Raw genomic sequence first — 19228 nt, forward strand, 5'->3', positions numbered from 1 at the left:
GAGTCGAGGCACATCGTGCCTGCATTTTGTTCAACGTGCACTCCCGATCGAAGACAAACTGCAGCACTTCCCTTTTATTTCGAAAGCAATACTACGATAGCCAAAGCGAGACCTCGGGGGGCCGCTGCTACACCGTGAAGAGGCGTAGCTACGGTCTCCTCATAAAGAAATCAGCTGCCATGACATTTGAATTCAAGTTACCCGTATGCCACGGGCAGGAGCTGTCAACTGCGTAATTCAGTCTCCTCAACGGTAGGGTCCTGCAACTTCTTTCTCCTACTGGATGCCTCTGAGCGTGTTTAACGGCGATTGTTACCGAGAGGTGTCTCTGAGCGCAACCTAAAGATAACATACACTCACTGAAGGCACGAAATGATTACGATGAAGCTGATTTATAGTGTTACCGTTGTCACTCCGTCACCTCGTGGTTCTGTTCACGGCTGGTTTTTGCGGCTATTAGCGATTAAAAACATCACATATTCCAACGTAAAGGGGAACAGCCCCCCGGAAAGCGGAAAGATTTTGGTAGCTTACTTCAATGGTGTGCAAAAAATTTAAAAAAAAAATTACACTTAATCGAATGGAATAAATATTTAAATTCGCTCAGCGCTAAGTTAAGTAGTGTCAATCCATTGCGCCATTGAAGCAAATAGTACGGCAGGCTTTAAATGCGTTTTTATTCATTTTTACAATATTTCCGCTATCTGTCACCAGGTGACGCTGCTCAGAGGGCCCTACTTTTGGTAGGGCTTTTCAGCGAGATGGCATTCATTTTAACAGAAGGGTCGGAGCAGAGATCGGCAGGCGCTTGGCAGGCAGGGCTGTAGCTGTTTTAGGGGGTCCGCGAGGACTCCGTGCACAGAGGTAGTTAGAAGTGAAGCAGTAGAAAGTGTAATAATGGAGGCTGATCCCCCAAAAATGGCAAAGAGTAGGTCGAGAAAGAAAAGTACAAAAAAGAAATTTAACACTAGGATCAGCTACATAAACATGCAAGGAGGTAGAAAAAGAGCGAAATGGCTAGAGATAGAACAGCAGCAAGGATGACAAAATAGGTGTGTACGCTCTTTGCGAGACTCATCTCAGGGATCTAGAAGATCCGCCGTTTATAGAAGGCTACGTCTGGGAAGCATGCAACAGAACGAGAACGGAAAGAAAGGGTGGAGGGGTAGGTATGTTGATACACCAGGGAACAAATTGGCAAAGAATTAAATCATCTTGTAAAGAACATATCTGGGTTTCAGGAACCATTGCCGGCATAAGGATGGCTAGGGGTAGTTTATTTAGGAACAGGACATCAATGCAGGCAAGAAAACAGGGATCTTGTTGAATGTCTCAGTGACGATATAAGCCAGTTTGGAAACGGGGCCAATATTATTCTGCTGGGGGACATGAACGGCCACATCGACGATCTGGATGGATACACGGATTGTAACGGGAAGCTAATGCTAGATTTCTGCGAGCGACACAATCTAGTTATAGTAAATAGAGAAACAAAATGTGAGGGCCAAATCACGTGGGAATTCCGCAACAGGCAGACGACCATTGACTATTGTCTAATGTCGCAGGAAATTTATAGCAAGGTCACAAAAATGGAAATAGACGAAGAAGGGGAGTGTAGTCTGGGAAGTGATCATAAACGTATTAGTCTGCAGATGGGGCCCTTGATGAAAAGAGAAATGGAACTTAGACAAAACGTAAACGCAAATTTAAACGACGATAAAATAGCGCAGATAGCTGCAGACATAGAGGAAGCAATAGAGAAAAGCCCCATGGAAGACTGGAATTATGAACAGGTAGAACTACTCATAAGGAGTAAAATTCAGGAGGTTAAAGTAGCAAACCGCTGGAATGGAAAGAGGAAGCCACGGAGCTGGTGGAATAAGGAAATCAGGGAAGCTATTGAACAACGACGGGCTGCTTCAAGGGAACACCGAATGGCAAAGAAAGCACAGGCTTCTCAGGAGGAAATCGACCAAAAATGGGAATCATATCGACAAAAGAAACTTCAAGTGCAGGCCCTCGTGCAAAGTAAAATAAGACAGTCCACCGATCGCTGGATGGCTGATATACACGATGCCTCTAGAGGCGGAGCAAGAAAATTCTGGAACCATATAAGCTGGCTAGGGAAGAAGAATCAAAGAAAGCAAGATCGGATTCAAGATAACGAGGGAAATTGTTTAAAGGGAGAAAATGCAGTGAACTACATTACATCAGTTATAGCCGAGTCATTTAAGAACGACGATAGGGTAATCTCCGCAAATCAGGAAGCAACACAAGGTAGCAGAATACAAAGCAGCTTAGAACTGACCAATCTAAACTAGAAAAATGCAGAAAAAAATATTCCTAAAAACACATCTACAGGAATAGATGGAATTCCGATCAAGCTGATTAATGAACTCGTTCCAAAAAGTAAGGAAACGTTGTTAAAAGCTTTGGAAACAGTCATAGCGAATAAGCAAATTCCGGACAGCTGGCGGCAGAGTAAAATGAATTTGATTTATAAAGGAAAAGGAGAAAGGATGCACATAAAATCCTACAGGCCGATTACCATAACATCTGTAATGTACAGGTTAGCCATGCAGGCGGTGAAATTAAAGGTTCAAGCATGGGTTGAAAGTAACAAGATACTCGGAGAACTTCAGAACGGCTTTAGAAATGGTAGGCGCTTAGATGATTGCCTGTTCGTGCTTACCCAATGCATCGAAATATCTAGAGTGGAAAATAAACCTTTGTATTTGGCCTTCCTGGACATAAACGGGGCGTACGACAACGTAAGCAGGGAACTCCTGTGGAACATATTAAAAGAAGAAGGTATCGGTTATGAGATAATAGAGTTTCTACAGGAAATATACCGGGATAACAAAGTAGAAATTACGTGGGAAGGGATAAGAAGTACGGAGGATGTCAAAGTATGCAAAGGAATAAGACAAGGCTGTCCTCTATCACCGGTGCTGTTCATGCTTTATATGATAAACCTGGAACGGAGGATACAAGACAGTAACCTAGGTTTTAACCTGTCATACAAATTAGGTGGAAAGGCGGTAGAGCAGCGCCTCCCCGGTTTGATGTATGCAGACGATATTGTGCTGCTAGCTGAGAGTCTGGAAGAATTGCAAACTCTAGTTAAGTATTGCGGAGACGAAGGGGACGCTCTAGGCTTCAGTTTCAGCGCAGTTAAGTCGGGTCTGATGATTTTCAACGGCTCAACTGATCAGGATCTTAAAATTCAAGGCCTTGAAATACCTAGAGTAGCAGAATATAAATATCTGGGGGTATGGGTAAACGAAGGATTGGTATACATTGGAAAACATGAGCAATCACTTAAGGCCAAAGGGCGAAGGAATGCCGGGATAATGAAGCATAAGGCATTGTGGGGATACAATAGGTATGAGGTATTTAGGGGTATTTGGAAAGGAATTATGGTGCCCGGACTTACTTTCGGAAATGCGGTTTTGTGCCTAAAATCAGAGGTACAATCGACATTAGAAACAAATCAGGGATCCGTTGGACGATTAGCACTAGGTGCCCACAGCAAAACTACAAACGAGGCGGTACAGGGAGATATGGGCTGGTCATCTTTCGAAGTACGGGAAGCTCAGAGTAAAATATTATATGAGGAACGCCTGAGGAAATTGGACAGTAACAGATGGGCAGCTAAGGTATTTAAATACCTGTACCTAAAAAGCGTTGACTCACAATGGAGGAAAAGAACTAGGAAACTAACTAGTAAGTATGCTAGTAACAAGGACGGAGAAATAAAGAGCATTAAGCAACAGGTGAAAAACACAGAAGGTAAAAATTGGATAAATTCGATGGAAAAGAAACAGAGTGTGGAATTATACCGAAAGTGGAAAATGCAGATCAGGAAGGAAGATTTCTTTGATAACTCAAGAGGCAGTGCCCTACTTTTTGAAGCTAGATCAGGGTGCCTTAGAATACGCAGCTACAAAAAGAAATTTAACAATGGAGATGACGCATGTGCTGTATGTGGAAACTCCAGTGAAACAATTGACCATATTATACTCGAATGCAATGGTATCCATCCGGAAGTTGATGCAGGTGCAATCACTGTTCCTGAAGCTCTTGGCTTTAGAGATAACAGTGGCCGGGTGAATAAACTGGCGGTGGAAACTAGCAAAAAACGGCTGGAAGATTGGTGGCTTAAAAGCAGAGAAGTGACATAATGTTAGTAATGTAGGAGCAAAATTTAACTCACTACACGGCCAATTACTTGTAAGCGAGGGTGTTCAATATTGAGGTGACGTGGAAGGTAAGAAGAAAACAATTTTCTTTCCATAACTCTTTCTTTTCTCTTTCTTCTTTTTTCTTCCTTCCTTCCTTCCTTCCTTTCTTCCTTTCTTCCTTTCTTCCTTTCTTTCTTTCTTTCTTTCTTTCTTTCTTCCTTTCTTCCTTTCTTCCTTTCTTCCTTTCTTTCTTCCTTTCTTCCTTTCTTCCTTCCTTTCTTTCTTTCTTTCTTTCTTTCTTTCTTTCTTTCTTTCTTTCTTTCTTTCTTTCTTTCTTTCTTTCTTTCTTTCTTTCTTCTTCCTTCCTTCCTTCCTTCCTTCCTTCCTTCCTTCCTTCCTTCCTTCCTTCCTTCCTTCCTTCCTTCCTTCCTTCCTCCCTTCCTTCCTTCCTTCCTTCCTTCCTTCCTTCCTTCCTTCCTTCCTTCCTTCCTTCCTTCCTTCCTTCCTTCCTGCGGTTACTACCTGTCCTAAGTAGACCTATTCGCTTACTATTTCCAGTGCTTTGCTACCTAACGTAAACTGTTGTTAGGTTGAAAGAAAATTTCGAAGACTCATGAAGGAAAAAAGTTAATGCAGATCACTGAGCCAGCGTTACCAAAATGGCGAGTTTGGTTACCCAAAATTTGCCGTTTACAGCTCGTTGGCTGAGTGAAGTCTGGAGTGAAGTGCCAACCTTCGTGTGAAATGTTTGGCGGGCGCTTGGGTTCCGCCTTTAACGGTCTGCCGTTTGCCGGCTGCCCTTTCGGATCATCTTTCGAGTACATGCACTCTGCTAATCCTTTAATGGCTAATATTTTAATTTGTACTTCTGTTATACCATACGCACTTATTTTTGTGGTTATTGCTGGCGTTACTGGGGACAAATCAGGTGATACAGATATAAATCACCGGTATAACCAAGCCATGGGAATGTGTTTGCATGGCCTAGAGCAGAAGTGTTAACTACAATTCAGGAGTGCGTGTTGTCGGGCTAGTTGGTTCTGCATATTTAAGAAGAAACTAGCGTTAATACTTGGACTGGGACAAAAGGACAGAAAACACGCACGACGATTGACAAGCACTACCAACTGTTTATTGGGGTGTGTACACAAGGCAAGGCAACGAGGCACGATCTCCCTAGTACTATTCACAGCTTGTTTAGAGGAAGTATTCAGAGACTTGGAATTGGAGCAGTTAGGAATAAGGGTAGATGAAGAATACCTGAGTAATCTGCGATTTGCTGATGACAATGCCTTGCTAAGTAACTCGGGGGATGAACTGCAAATAATGATTGATGACCTAAACAGGAAAAGTAGAAAGGTAGGCTTGAAAATCAATAATGCAGAAGACTAAGGTAATGTTGAACAGCCTCGGGAAGGAACAACAGTTTACGTTAGGTAGCAAAGCACTGGGAGTAGTAAGCGAACATGTCTACTTAGGAAAGGTAGTAACCGCACACCCGGACTATGAAAAGGAAATAACAAGAAAAATAAGATTGGGATGGAGCGCATTTGGCTAACCCTCGCAGATTATGACTAGCAGCTTACCGGTATCGCTCAAGAAGAAAGTACAAACAGTTGCATCTTACCTGCACTCACCTATGGGGCTGAAACGTGGAGGCTAACCAAGACGGTTCTACTTAATTTGAGGACAACGCAGAGGGCTATGGAACGAAAAATGGTAGGGGTAACATTAAGAGATAGGAAACGTGCAGGTTGGGTCAGAGAAATAACTCGTTACTGACATTCTAGTGGAAATTAAGAAGAAGAAATGGACATGGGCGGGACACGTAATGCGAAGAAAGGATAACCGATGGTCGCTTGGGGTAACAAACTGGATTCCAAGGGTAGGAAAGCGTAGCAGAGGGCGGCAAAAAGTTAGGTGGGCGGATGAGGTTAAGTTCGCAGGGGTCAAGTGGATGCAGTTAGCAAAGAACCGGGTTAATTGGAGAAATATGGGAGAGGCCTTCACCCTGCAGTGGGTATAGTCAGGCTGATGATGATGATAATTTAATGAGCACAAGGAATCTAAAGGGAAATATGGTACAGGTACATACGTATGTACCTGTACCATACATACGTAGATGGTACAGGTACATACGTCACGCAACTGCAAATTGATTATGGCAAGAAGAATCAAGATAAGCACATGCAGTGTCATAAATCTGCAAAGACGCGTCACTCGCACTGCGATCAGATAATTTTTTGACACGGAAGGCCTCTAGCACAAGCCGAGCTTTTACCTTGGCACTCCTGCCTAGAATCTTAGTATTCTCAAATCGTGGCCTACACGAACTAACGCAGGATGAACATGCCGCACAAGGTTGGAAGTTGTATAATTCTTATCAATATTTTTAGCATGCTCTGGTAGCCGGTCAACAATGCAGCGGCCAGTTTGGCCTGCATAAGAAAACCCACATTAAAGGGGTATGCTATATACTTTGTTGGGCGAGTTGGTAAACATCCATTGTTAATCTTGTACTGTGGCTTCCTTTTATCTTTTCCTGTGTATTCCTGTTCGCGCTGTTAAGATTAACAATGGATACCATATACCACTCCTGTGGCGCAGTTGACGTGGGAGATGCCATGCCTGTTTGTATGCTGTGCGAGTGACGCGTCTTTGCAGATTTATGACACTGAATGTGCTTATCTTGATTCTTTTTGCCATAATCGAATTGCAGTTGCGTGACGTATGTGCCTGTATCATCTGCGCATGTTCCTATTTCCCTTTATATTCCTTGTGTTCACACCCCAATAAACAGTAGGTAGTAGCGCTTGTCAATCGTCGTGTGTGTTTTCTTTCCTTTTGTATTATTAGCGCCAAGTATTAGCGCTAATTTCTTAATAAATATGTTTACTACAAAAGTTCAGAGGGCTGCATTCCGATCTAAGGTACCCTTTCATCTGAAAGGCGAAGCCCGTGTTGGTAGCTCCTGCCAACTCGGCCATGTCATACGGTTTCGTGATGTCACAAAACCCATTGACCAATCATTTCACGGTCATGTCACCTGCAGACCAGCTGCCAGAGACATGCCTGTAACTTTTAGCTCTCAACGCTGACACCAGATTTCTTAGAGAAGGGGCCTTTAACACTTGTTTAAATATTTTTGCTTTGTTTTTCGGTATATAAACCCGCGGTATATAAACAGCGCGGTATATAAAACCGCGCTGCTTATTTCAGGCTATGTTGAGCAGTACTGGTAACAAAAAAAAAGCTCTACACTCCACACCAACAGATAGCTCACAAAGCACAAAACAAATCTGACATTTAAACTATATAGCCTGTCCGTTGCACGTCGGAATTTACGACCCTTTTCTGGCTTAATACTGCACAAATGTTTGCGCTGCGACTCTACATAGTGTCTTGCCGCTTAAGACGAATACAGCTAACATAATTTTAACTATAAAGGCCCTGTTGGGGAGACTGGCACCGAGGGACTTAACTTGCAGACTACAAGAAATGCCAAGCGCTATGGCGAATTTCACCATCGCCATCAGCTTGTTACCCTGAAAGAAAATAATGCTTGCACTGCAATGTCCGTGTAAGTGCTGACAAGCAAGGGTGAGTTAGAGCTCGCTAGAGAGTGCTGACAAGCAAGAGCTTAATGTAGCTCACAAACATTACATGCTTACGTGTAGCAAACAATAAATCGTGTCAGTTTTGTCACTTTCGTTCCGGTTAGCTGCTTGAGCCCAGTTTCAATGATGCACCACGGGTGCTGACAAGGAATAACGAGTTGGAGCAGCAGCTTAGGTGAAGCCTACGATCAATGCATTACATGGTTAATGAGTGACCATGGGCTTCCCTAATTTGCGCGCATGCCTATGAAAACGTTCTGGCTAGTACGTGAAGAGAAGCCGATCAAAAAGCAACACTCTCGAGCAGACCGGAAGTCCGAAGCAGTTTTCTTAATGGGCGGAAGTTTTTCCACCGTGTACGTTGCGCCTATAATTAATGGTCGCAACTTGTTAATTCTGCATGTCGGTGAGTTTTTGTTGCGCTGAGTAGGCCGTCAGGCCATCAGTGGATGCAAACTCAGAGAAAACTCTAGACGAAAAAGAGAGCTCTGATATTTTTCTTTATTTTTTTTTTCCCGTATGAACACCACAGTTTCATTCCGCGGAAAGGACACGAAACACTGCTGCCCTTTTTTTGCATCTCTTTCCACAACCTATCTATCTATGGCGGCAGGGAGCAGTCGAAAGTCCCGTGTCGTTCTGCCGCCACTTCGGCATATTTATTCGTTCTCTCTCTTGATCTACTTGTTTTTGTAGAGGTCTCCAACCTCGATGTCTTTAGTTTTGTAGAACGCACTTAAGGTCGAGCAAAACGTTCGTCGCAACAGCTGTCGCTCTGTCCTCCGAATTTGCTTTCCGAGTCCAGCATTGACGTCCGACAAAGCGGAAGTTATCACTACGAAAGGTTCATCTGAATAACAAATCTGCTTTCTTTTAGAGGAAAGAAGGTAAGACAGCTAGATATTTTGATTTACGTATTGATTTCCGTAAATCTCGATATGCAGCCCAGGGGCTGCTAGACCAGATTTGCCAAACTTGTGCCGGAGAATTTAAATTTTATTGCTTTGGCTTTTCGGAATAAATCGCACTTGTGTTACTACCTCTATGTGGCGCAAAATACTTAGCACGGCTCTATGCATGGTGTGGAAAATATACTAGGTGAAGACTTTATGGTTTGATTTGGTTTCTGGTGTCTCAAGGCTGCCCGAGTTTTAAGAGACGCTGTCGTGGAGGCTCCAAATATTTTCGTGAATCCACAGTTGTTTAAAGTGTAATGATAACGCACAGTACACAGGTTCCTTCTGTCTAAACATGACCGCCGCGGCCCAGGTCGACCCTGAGCTGAGCAGTCAAGCGCCCGTACCGCTGAGTCATTTCAGAGGGGGCTAAGACTGTATAAGTCTTTTGTAGGCAATTTTTGTATAACGACTTTTTAGCGCAGATTGCTCAATGGCGACTGTATTTAATAAAATTTCTAAAAAAGTTGGACTCCCTGCAACTGTGAAGCCAGCATTCGTCGAGCCATCGAAGCGGCACTGCGCGAGCGAGCCTTTGCTTTTACGCACGTAGGGAGTCAAAGCGTCTGGAAATTCTGACGTCACAGTTTCTATGAGGCATGCGACGGATTTGAACTTTCGTTCTCATACATGGCATCACAGTTGCTGTGACGCTAGTGAATGACTCAAGTCCCCCACCTGCTTTGGGACTCAAACCCAAGGTTTTTTATGGCACTCGAGCCCATGATCTTTTCAAGCACTTTAAACCGTGACCTTCTTTGTGATTGAACCCCTCGACCTTGACTGGAACTCAGCCTCTTGGCCATAGTTGAGCCCACAACTTATTTTTGTGACTCGAACCCACGAACTTCCTTGGTCGTGCGGATATGCTGTGATGATAGGCTTTGTCCACACACTCTGCTCACACACTCGGATGTCGCCACTCATGACAGGAGAAATACTTTCGCATTGAAAACTGCGGCACTTGCAAACGCAAACTAAGCGTAGTTTTTTTATTACTGGAGGGGCTAAGGGAGCACAGCTGGCCATACTGTACGCGAACTCTATCACATTCGCGGCAGCGAACAGCGTGAGCAGAAAACGAGTGTGCGTTGACGTGCATGTGATTTAGCCGACGGTTCTTTTTATTTCGCAACGCTAAAGGACACGTTGCTTGCATGCTTGTGAAAGCATGGATTTATAGGCAACCTAAAATATCGTTCACGGAAACAGGCAGAATTCCAGCAAGTCGAATTTTGATGCTCGTATCGATGGACTTCGAACGAGGAGCATAAGTTTGCCAATTCGTCTACACTAAGGCAGAAAATATGGGCTTCCTTCTGGGTCCGTCGACTGCTCAACCCTAGGAAGCTGGTTCGATCCCGGGCTTTTCGATGGAGGCGCGACGCAAGACGTCTGTGTGATGAACGATATGAAGAAATTGCAACGAACCATCGATGGTCTAAATTACGAGCCTTTCACTAAGATTTCACCTACAGCCTAAGTCACTCCGAGATGTTCAAACTCATAGCCCAAGCATAAACCAAGCCATAATGTATTTTTTGTGTACTCCTGCCTAATACTTTCAAAGAGTGCGGCTTTTTAATGAGCGTATGAAGAGTCGGACATTCTATCATTGCGACACAAAAGGGCTAAACCTAATGCTAGTTGCAGAAATAGTCTTTACTCCGAAAAAGAAACGCAGTAAAAGAAGCGTCACTGTAGAATTAGAGGTGAGTAAAAGGTAGGCGCATACAACTGCGCATTTAATGTAAATTAATTGTATGAACTTAAACTGAAACCGGATATTCAATTGTGAGCTAGCGTAAGTTCAGAGTCGTCCAGCTAGGCGTCTCTAGTAGCAACACAATGAGTTTGTCACACGACAAGAGATACTTTTAAAGGAAAATGTTTGTAGTACGCCATCACACAACGTTTAATGGCACCTTGGATGCGGGCCTTATAGTGTCTAGTCGCATTAGTATGAGAGGGTAGCTACTCTAAGAAAGCAATTCTTTTCGATACTTGTTTGCTTGGTCACTTTTTTTTTCACATTAGAAGCTAAGGCTGTCTAGCGCCAGGTAAAAACGTTCTTGACGCGTGTTTGTTCTTCTCTAATCGTTGGTCAGGGGATTGAGACTCGCCTATCGATTATCGGTCACATAACTTTGTGATTCAAGCATGGTTGTATACGTCTGTCCGTCACGGGTCAGTTTGAATGAAGTGCGCCAGAAGGCTTATCATTCACAGCAAAGAGAATTATTGTTAGGTTGCACTGCATTGCGTTGCAGCTATCCTCAAGAGGAGAGGTTGTGAATCCTCATTGTAACTTCGTCAGGCTATTTTGAGGGGTGATCGTAATTATTATATGAACCACAAGTTCACGCAGAAAAATTACATCAATTGAAGCTGCGCAGGTTTTCTTGTAAACCTGGGCGGAATATCTCGATGCGAAATGAGTGCGCAGATGCCTGTATATGCTGTTAAAGGTCAGCGCCCGATAAACAACACCGGGTCGTCCAACTTAATCCGGAACAATCCACAATGGCCTGCCTAATAGTCTGAGCCCCACCGAAATGTACTACCCCACAATCGCCAGTCATTTCTTGTTTGTACCAGCATGCTGAGGCGGAGAAAATTGCAAATTGTATAGTTTAATGCCAGGAAGTACCACACAGACTAGAGACACGTCGTCGTAGAACACTCGGGATTAATTTAGAATGTCTCAGTTTATTTAACGTGCATTGGCACCGCACAGCACAGAGGGCGTTTTTATGCAGTAGTGCGGTAGTGAGATAGCACACTAGTACACGATCGTGAGAGACGAGCAACGACCTTGCTATTTCCTGACTCCTGAGTGGCCCGCCAGATCACGACGTTACAGTCCACGTGTCCTGGCCCGAGTACCTCAATCTTCTTTTACGTGGTATTATCGGTCTAGTCTGTTAACACCACGCGTAATTTTAGTTTGACAGCAATACTTAACACGATCAAATCCAAACAATAATGTGGTGGTTTGCATGTGCCGAGCTGGATAAAGAGAAAATCCTTTGAAGCAAAGCGGATTTGAACCTAGGAATTTTCTGCGAGAAACGAATGCGAAACATTGTAGTTATTGCCGCAGCCGGTCGTCCCGCGTGAAGACTGCAACACGGCCTCGTGTTGTGTATTGCCCATTGTTGTCTTTATTAACATTCATCTCTGCACAAAAGCTATCGGACGTCCTACTCAAGTACGTTAAAAATTTACAATTCTTCTCCCCCGTGCAAATGGACCCGCCGCGGCTGAGATCTAACCCGAGAAGTTCGTATCAGTAGCCGAACATCAAATACACCACAGAAGACCAATTATAACGCCAGAAGACACTGCTGGTAAGCTCAATTGATAAAATAGGGTAACAAACAGAGAAACTCGCGTTAATCGTGGACACCAAAACGACACGTGCTGCTTTCTTTATAAACCGTGCGAGCCAGCCAGGTTCGCTGAAGGACTCCATCATATAGTTTGTTTGTTTTCTGCTAGTTAACAACTTTTCTTTGGAAACTGACAATATTTTAAAGCTTATATTAATTTAAACTCTATTTACCATAGGCCAAATAGTGGCACTCTCGCCTGAGTAGTCAGAGTACACGACTGTAACGGAACGTTAAGTATAAGTCGAAAATAATTTTGAAAAGTTTTATTAGCACAGCAAATAAAGCATACCTTATTACATCTTAAAAGGGGAATTACTAGCTGCTGAATGACATTCTTCGCTCTAGCTACGCCAGAAACAAAATGACATATTTGCGCACAGAAAGATCATGGACAAAAGCTTTTCAATGTGAGCTGAAGGCAATAGCCGCGATGAACTCTCGGTAAGAGGCTACGTGGAGTTCAGATCTAAGTTGTTCTTGCCAGAAATTCCTTGAAATCTGACGCGTGTTAGGGGAAAACAAAATATGTGGTAAGATATTTTTTGCTTGTTTGTTTACAGAAATGAGACGAGGTTGCTCCCATTTGCGTTTGGTTTTGTCTTTGGTGTTTAATGTCACCACGCGGTTCTGGCTATGCACCAGATTTTTTCATAGACTGTTAGCGCGTTCCTACTCTCGACACCAGCCGAAATCGGTCGGGTGCGCGTGGTCCGGAACCGCAGGTCTCGCGGGTGGCTCGCGTAGAATACATGTTTGTGAACAAGCGTACTTCACTTCTTGTCTTTCACGCGATCCACTATATATGCATGCAAGTGTGTGCTGTGCATCGCTACTCACGCTTTTCATTGTTCCAGGGAGCACGACGGCAATTTTAGGAGCACTGTTTCTCCGTTGAAGCGACCTCCGAGGGTACTCTCCAGTGCAGGTTACGAAATAAAAATCACCGTTTACAAGCAGAAATGCGCTGGTAATTTTCTTTTCGGTTCCTCCATTTCGCACGTGATAACTGCACAAATGTTTCTCTTTACTTTTTGGATTTGCGCATGAGTATTATGTTTAGACCTAACTCCACGGTGCGAGAGGTAACCTGATCGACGAGGTGCACGCTGAAGGTTACAAGGTCAAAATGCTTGTTTTTGGTCACCAGTGCTTCATTCTTGGCTTTCTTTTACCGTTCATTCGCGGTAATGTAAGCACGACAACCAACAATCCAAATCATTATTATTTCACACAGAAGTCGGCGCGGAAAACGGTTTAGCACAATCTTTTTGCTGTCACTGTCTGTCAGAGACACAACAAACACGACATCATTGCATGCTATGATGCTGGCCCAAACAGCTTCGCAGCGCTTTCACACGTACCAATCGCTTTAAACTAAAATATACTTACTTGTCTTTCGGTTCCATAAGTTGCAAGAGCTGGCTATTTTGTTGATTTTTATTCAAGACTTAATACAAATAGAGAAGCGGTGTTGTGACCCACAAGGGTGGTTCAGTGGTTAGGGATCTTGACCGCTGATCAAAGAACCGCACCTGTTGAAATTTCCAGAGCACTCGATCCACCACGACGTACCTCATAGCCGATGGCACTGTGGAACTCTGAACTCCGCATACCATGTGAAAACTGAGTTCCTATGCTCTAGCTAGCATTCCTTTGTAGATGTTCCTTTTTTTTTTAACATGTACGACAATCTACGCGTACGATTTAAAAAGATGTATCATGTATGAAAAGCATGCTCGTAAGTTTGATAGGCTCTATAGATTTTGCAGGCATAAAAAGAAACGCTCATAATGCGGCCGTGTTGATCAATAAAGCACAACAAAACTTGCTTGATGTTAGCTTGGGAACTCAGTAGATCAAACGGCGATAATTTGCCTGTGTCACTGGCGACGGCGGCGACAATACAGCCTAATCTTGTGAGGTTTGCTGTGGCTAGCAGGAAGGATGAAGAGCGCTCTAGAAGTGCGATTGTATGAGAAACGTGCACAAGAGAAATACTTAAAATCGTTCAAAAATATTTTCTCGGCCGGTACCGAAACGGAATCACTATGTGCGGCTGCGTGCTGAGCACCAGCATAATTAACGTGAATGTCAAACTAAATTACATGACTAACGCGTTGGTTTTAACTCTGTGACAATGCAAATAAACTTGCTCTCACACAACCGTGCGGTAAACTTATCTTTGGCACTATTCCCTAGCGCCCGAAAGCTAGCTAACCATGGCTACCATACGCGCATGATTGGCCGCGGAGATGCCGCAGTCTTCAGTCCCCAAGGAAACGGCAGCGCGACGGCGGTGTGCCAGTCGGCAGAAAATGGCCAAGCCTTAGAACTGCTAAAAGGTCCGGTGAAGCACTGCAGTGGAGGGCTCCGCATATTATCGACCACCTACTTTGTCCTAAATCGGAACCAAGTCATGAGTTTTGTTTAATCCTTAGAAACACTGGGCATATGATAATGAAATTGCTTTTATCATGAGGCAGGTCTGCGCATGCGTCAGGAGCTGTCATAAGCAGACAAAATTGATTAGGTGAAATCAAATTTCTTATAACACGAGTACCATAAATTTAACCAGGACAAATAAGTACATTCCCTCAACAATTTTGGGATCGTGTTCAAGTAAGAATGTTCGCACTTGCCCGCTGTAATTAATGTTCGCAAAAAAGTCCGTCTGTTCCCATCACATTGCCTGCCCTCGCATCGCTATAGGCAATGACATCTAGGTCGTCGCCCTTTCGCATAGTAACCTGCACCTGTCTAATAGAAGCAGGAAGAGATGAGCAGTCTTCCAGCAAATGTTTCGCGTAATGTTATATCGCTGGTGCGCTTGCATTTCGTGCAAAACAAGAGTGCTCAAAACATTGATAAGGGAACACAAACTACAGTCTAGTAGAGCAGAGCAAAACACCGCAAACCTCACAACGGACAGAGAAGGGCAGACGAGACACAGGCGCTGACTAACAACTGAAGGTTTATTGTTCTGACACCTCGGTATATATACAGCAAGCATCAAAAACGAGAACAACAACAAAGCCTGATAGACACTCATCTCAGCCAGACATCAAGCAGGAGCACCATGATCATCCAACACCCGATAGGAAAGCAACTCCTTATCTGTATATATACCGAGGTGTCAGAACAATAAACCTTCAGTTGTTAGTCAGCGCCTGTGTCTGGTCTGCCCTTCTCTGTCCATTGTGAAGTTTGCGCTGTTTTGCTCTGTGATGAACCAACTAGCTCGAGATGTTTTCTACAGTCTAGTAGCCCCGCCACATCACACATTTCAAGGAAATTTCATGCAAGTTTTATAACAGCAGCGACACCACCGTGCGCACTTTCACACCTTCGTTTTCTTCGCATAAAAGATTCCGTGCAACACTTTGAATGATGCCTGAAGGGTGTGGTAAGTTATGTTTTACTATAGCATTGGTTTGATGCAACCTATATTACGTAAAAAAATCAATCAACAAGCATTCTCGTACGCACTTTAGTACAGAACCTCTACTGCATGTTCGGCTTGAAAAACAACTTCGACAGATCATTCAAAAACAGTTGTACCAGTCCTAATCTAATATCTGTGAGACCTTGGTCAGTTTTGCAGTAATATCCGTGTTGGAAGCTCAAGCTATCGCATTCAATCAAATTATGCTATAGGAAAGTCACAAATAACAAGCCCAGATAATTGACCCCTTTGAAGAATGCTCTGTGCGGAAATGTTTTTTTTTTTTCTGTAGCCATATATTAAAGAAGCCTTTGATGGCGTGGATTGAAGGAGAACTTCACGAACTTCGCATTAGATCCTTCGTCGTATCCTCATGACTGATTAGAAAAATGATTAACTTGCAAAGGCCTTTGCTGAAGGAATCTTGCTGATGTTATCAACATGGTCAATAATTAGGTGTTGCTTTTTTTTCTAGAAATAAGATATAGGCACATTATATTTAGGTCATACAGAAGTCATCGTAGCCTCAAAACGCATTAAGAACCGAGGTGTGTCCATTACTTTTTTCTTCTCTGAGACGAGTTTAAACAGGACATAGTCCTACGCTAAACCTCTGTTCATATGTTCCGAGTATATAAGCGCTGAGAATACGCAGCTAAACATTTCGTATGAGCCAAATACCAACAGGTGCTCACTCGGGCCTTATCCACCAAAGTAGAGGATTGCAAGATCCACTCTACTGATCGAACCTAGCGCACTTACATATTTTCTCTTTCTGCACTGATTCCCTGAAAGGCACAATGATTTTCGAGAAACCGTGGTTTGCATAAGTGATAAGGCAGCGGGAGCTTGTGGAGGCTTTTTTTTTTTTTTTTTTTTTTTTGGGGGGGGGGGGGGGATGGGTCTCTAGAGAAGGCCCGCAACACTATTCCAAAGAACCACGTGTTATTTCGCTGCTGGTCGCAGTGTTGTCTGCGATATTGCACAGCGGAACACTTAGGCTTTACGTGAAATATTTTCGTTGACAGGATAGTGATTTATGCTGCCAGGACTCGACCTCGTGGCACCGAGCTTCTAGAGCCGGATACCTTCGGAGTACAATGCGAAAAAAAAAAAAACGCAAATTTTCAGGGTTTTTTAAATAACAAAAATTTGTTGCAGAATTCGTTTCTAACCTCGATTAAAAAAGCGACAATACAGGTCCGAAATACAGTGGATAATTCACGCATTAAAAATATTCCCCAATATACGCTTTTTAGCGACATTGTAACGGAGCGCTTCAGGACAAAAACGGTCGGTTTGATTGCTTCTTCAGGATATGCAAAATAAATTTGAAAACTAAGCTGCTGGAGGCTTAACTTTGGTTAACCCGGGAGGAAAGCGAAAGCTTCATGTACATGGCTTCTTCGAGTTCCGGTGCGCTACTGTAGAAGGGTGTTCATCCGCCTCTATCTTGCGCAATGTTGTAAACAATGCAGGAGCCCGGGGGCTCCTATTTGTAAATGTATCGCCCCTCTAGCGCCCTCTACTTTTCCGTCACATTGATTCCACCTGACGTGACCTTGACATGGTCACGGTCCACGTGGTGGCCTACGTGACTATGCCCTAAAGACACATGGTGACCGCCAAGTCACGAGACCTTGACATTGACAGTGGTCACGGGCCTACTTGTTGGTCACTTGTGGGCCTACTTGACTACCCCAAAATCACATGGCGACCACCAGGCTTAACACAGAAGTTTGACCTCTAAATCTACCTCAAAGTGAGAACCGTGCATACCCGACGGCACCTCATGTGACCTTGACCTTGCCAATGGTCACGGGTTACATTATGGCTCTAAGTGACTGTGCCCTAAAGTCACATGGCGACCATCTGGCTTAACACAGAAGTTTGACCTCTAAATCATCCTCAAGGGGCAAACCGCTCATACCCGATGGCGCGAACTACCTGGCATAAAAAAAATCAAGCAATGGCCCTCTTTGCGTTTTAACTGTCATGCAGAGAAAAAAAAATCGTCTTTAGTCTTTTTACATGTATATCACACTGAGAACATAAACATGGAGCAGTACCAATATGTTATAGCTGGTAGATTGCAGCAAAGTATCAGTGAGACTCCATTGATTATTATAATGACAATAGTAATTAAAGATGAGTCTGCTGTACTCACTTGTCCAGGCATCGCTCATGTCTAGGCCCGGGCCCCAGTACATCCACATCTGGACGCAGATGAATGGCGACGAGCAGACGATGTAAAAACTGATGACTACCACCGTGATCTTGACCGTCTTGATCTTGGCTCGGGAGAGGCCCCGCGCCGAAGTGTGGCTGCGGGGCACCAGGGTCCGAGCATGCGAGACGCAGTCAGCGCCTCCCGGCGGCGAACTCTTGAAGCGGTACGCCTTCCCGCGAACCTCGACGTCGGAGCTCTTGCGCTTCAGGTACAGGTTGTGCCATATGGCGCGGCAGATACACACGTACGTGAAGACCAGCACCACCAGGGGCACGAAGAAGACGCTTACTGCGTACCACGTGACGTACGCGCGCAGACCCCAAGGTTCAACGTAGGTGCCCCAGCAGTCGTACACGCCGGGCGCCACCTCCTGGTAGCTGAAGACGAAGAGCTGCGGCACGCAGCACAGTAGCGAGACGGCCCAGGCGAGCGACACCAGAAGCTTGGACTTGGCTGGCGTCCACGAACACTTGGAGAGCGGGAAGCAGATGGCCTGGTACCGGTCTATGGCTGTCACGACAAGCACATACGAGGACAGGTAGGGCCCCAGGATCTGTCCGTACTTGACGCACTTGCAGAAGAAGTTTCCCCCTTGGAAGCGGTACGTGGCGTCCCAGCCCAGCTGTGGCAGTACAGTGAAGAAAGCTGTGGCCAGGTCAGAGATGCACAAATGGACTAGGAAGTAATACATGCGCGTCATCTTGGAGCGGCGTGCGTTGAGCGCCACCAGGACGCACGAGTTGCCCGCCACGGTAAACGCGAAGATGAAGGTGAGCACGGCGAGCTCGATGACCGCCAGCGACTCATCGCGCTGGATGGCTGCACTGCCCCAACCTGTGGCATTGCCGCCGGGCGCCGATTCGTTTTCTGGGGACTCCTGTTCCACTGCTGCGAGCGGTGTCGGCTGTGGCAGCAGGTCTTCTTCTACGAGGTTCATGCCTATTTCTGTTCGGGGTGAAAGGAAAAGGAGAGCGATCGATAGTCAGATTACTATAAGCAGCTTGAAGAAGATATGTTGTTTGCACATAGAAATATATGGCTATAAGCTAGCAATACGAAAGGGAAGAAAAAATTTTAGCTTCGAATCCCTAATAACACCGTTGAACGTTTTGGAGCTCTAGACCACGACGTTCAAATTTCTCCCACTGTGCACTGCGAAAGCGTAGACCACGCCACCAGCGGCATGCGGTTTTCTTCTACTATCTGGCCAAATATTGCTGAGTCATAGACTGATTACGCAATTAACTTTGCATAGATCAAAACCAAAATGTAAAAATACAAGCATTTTACAATGCCTTCTTTAATTTGCGCCACTTTTATATCTGTTCGTTTGCACTTTCTTGGCTTGTAGCTTATCCAATGATGCTGCGCAGCACATGATGAGCAGAAAACTATGGCATTCTC

General features: G+C 44.5%; 1 protein-coding gene across 1 annotated transcript in view; it reads right to left on the bottom strand.

Annotated features, from left to right (window-relative positions):
- LOC146198514 (oxytocin receptor-like) overlaps positions 1-18761 on the bottom strand; it is a 75744-nt gene extending 56983 nt beyond the window's left edge. The window contains exon 1 of the mRNA XM_084591922.1: positions 17762-18761. Within this exon, the coding sequence (XP_084448048.1) occupies positions 17762-18761 (1000 nt within the window). The remainder of the gene's footprint in view (positions 1-17761) is intronic.
- Between the last annotated feature and the right edge of the window lie 467 nt (positions 18762-19228).

This window comes from Amblyomma maculatum, chromosome 2 (genome assembly GCF_055883805.1).
Source record: "Amblyomma maculatum isolate TAMU_Amacu chromosome 2, ASM5588380v1, whole genome shotgun sequence".
Lineage (NCBI taxonomy): Eukaryota > Metazoa > Arthropoda > Arachnida > Ixodida > Ixodidae > Amblyomma > Amblyomma maculatum.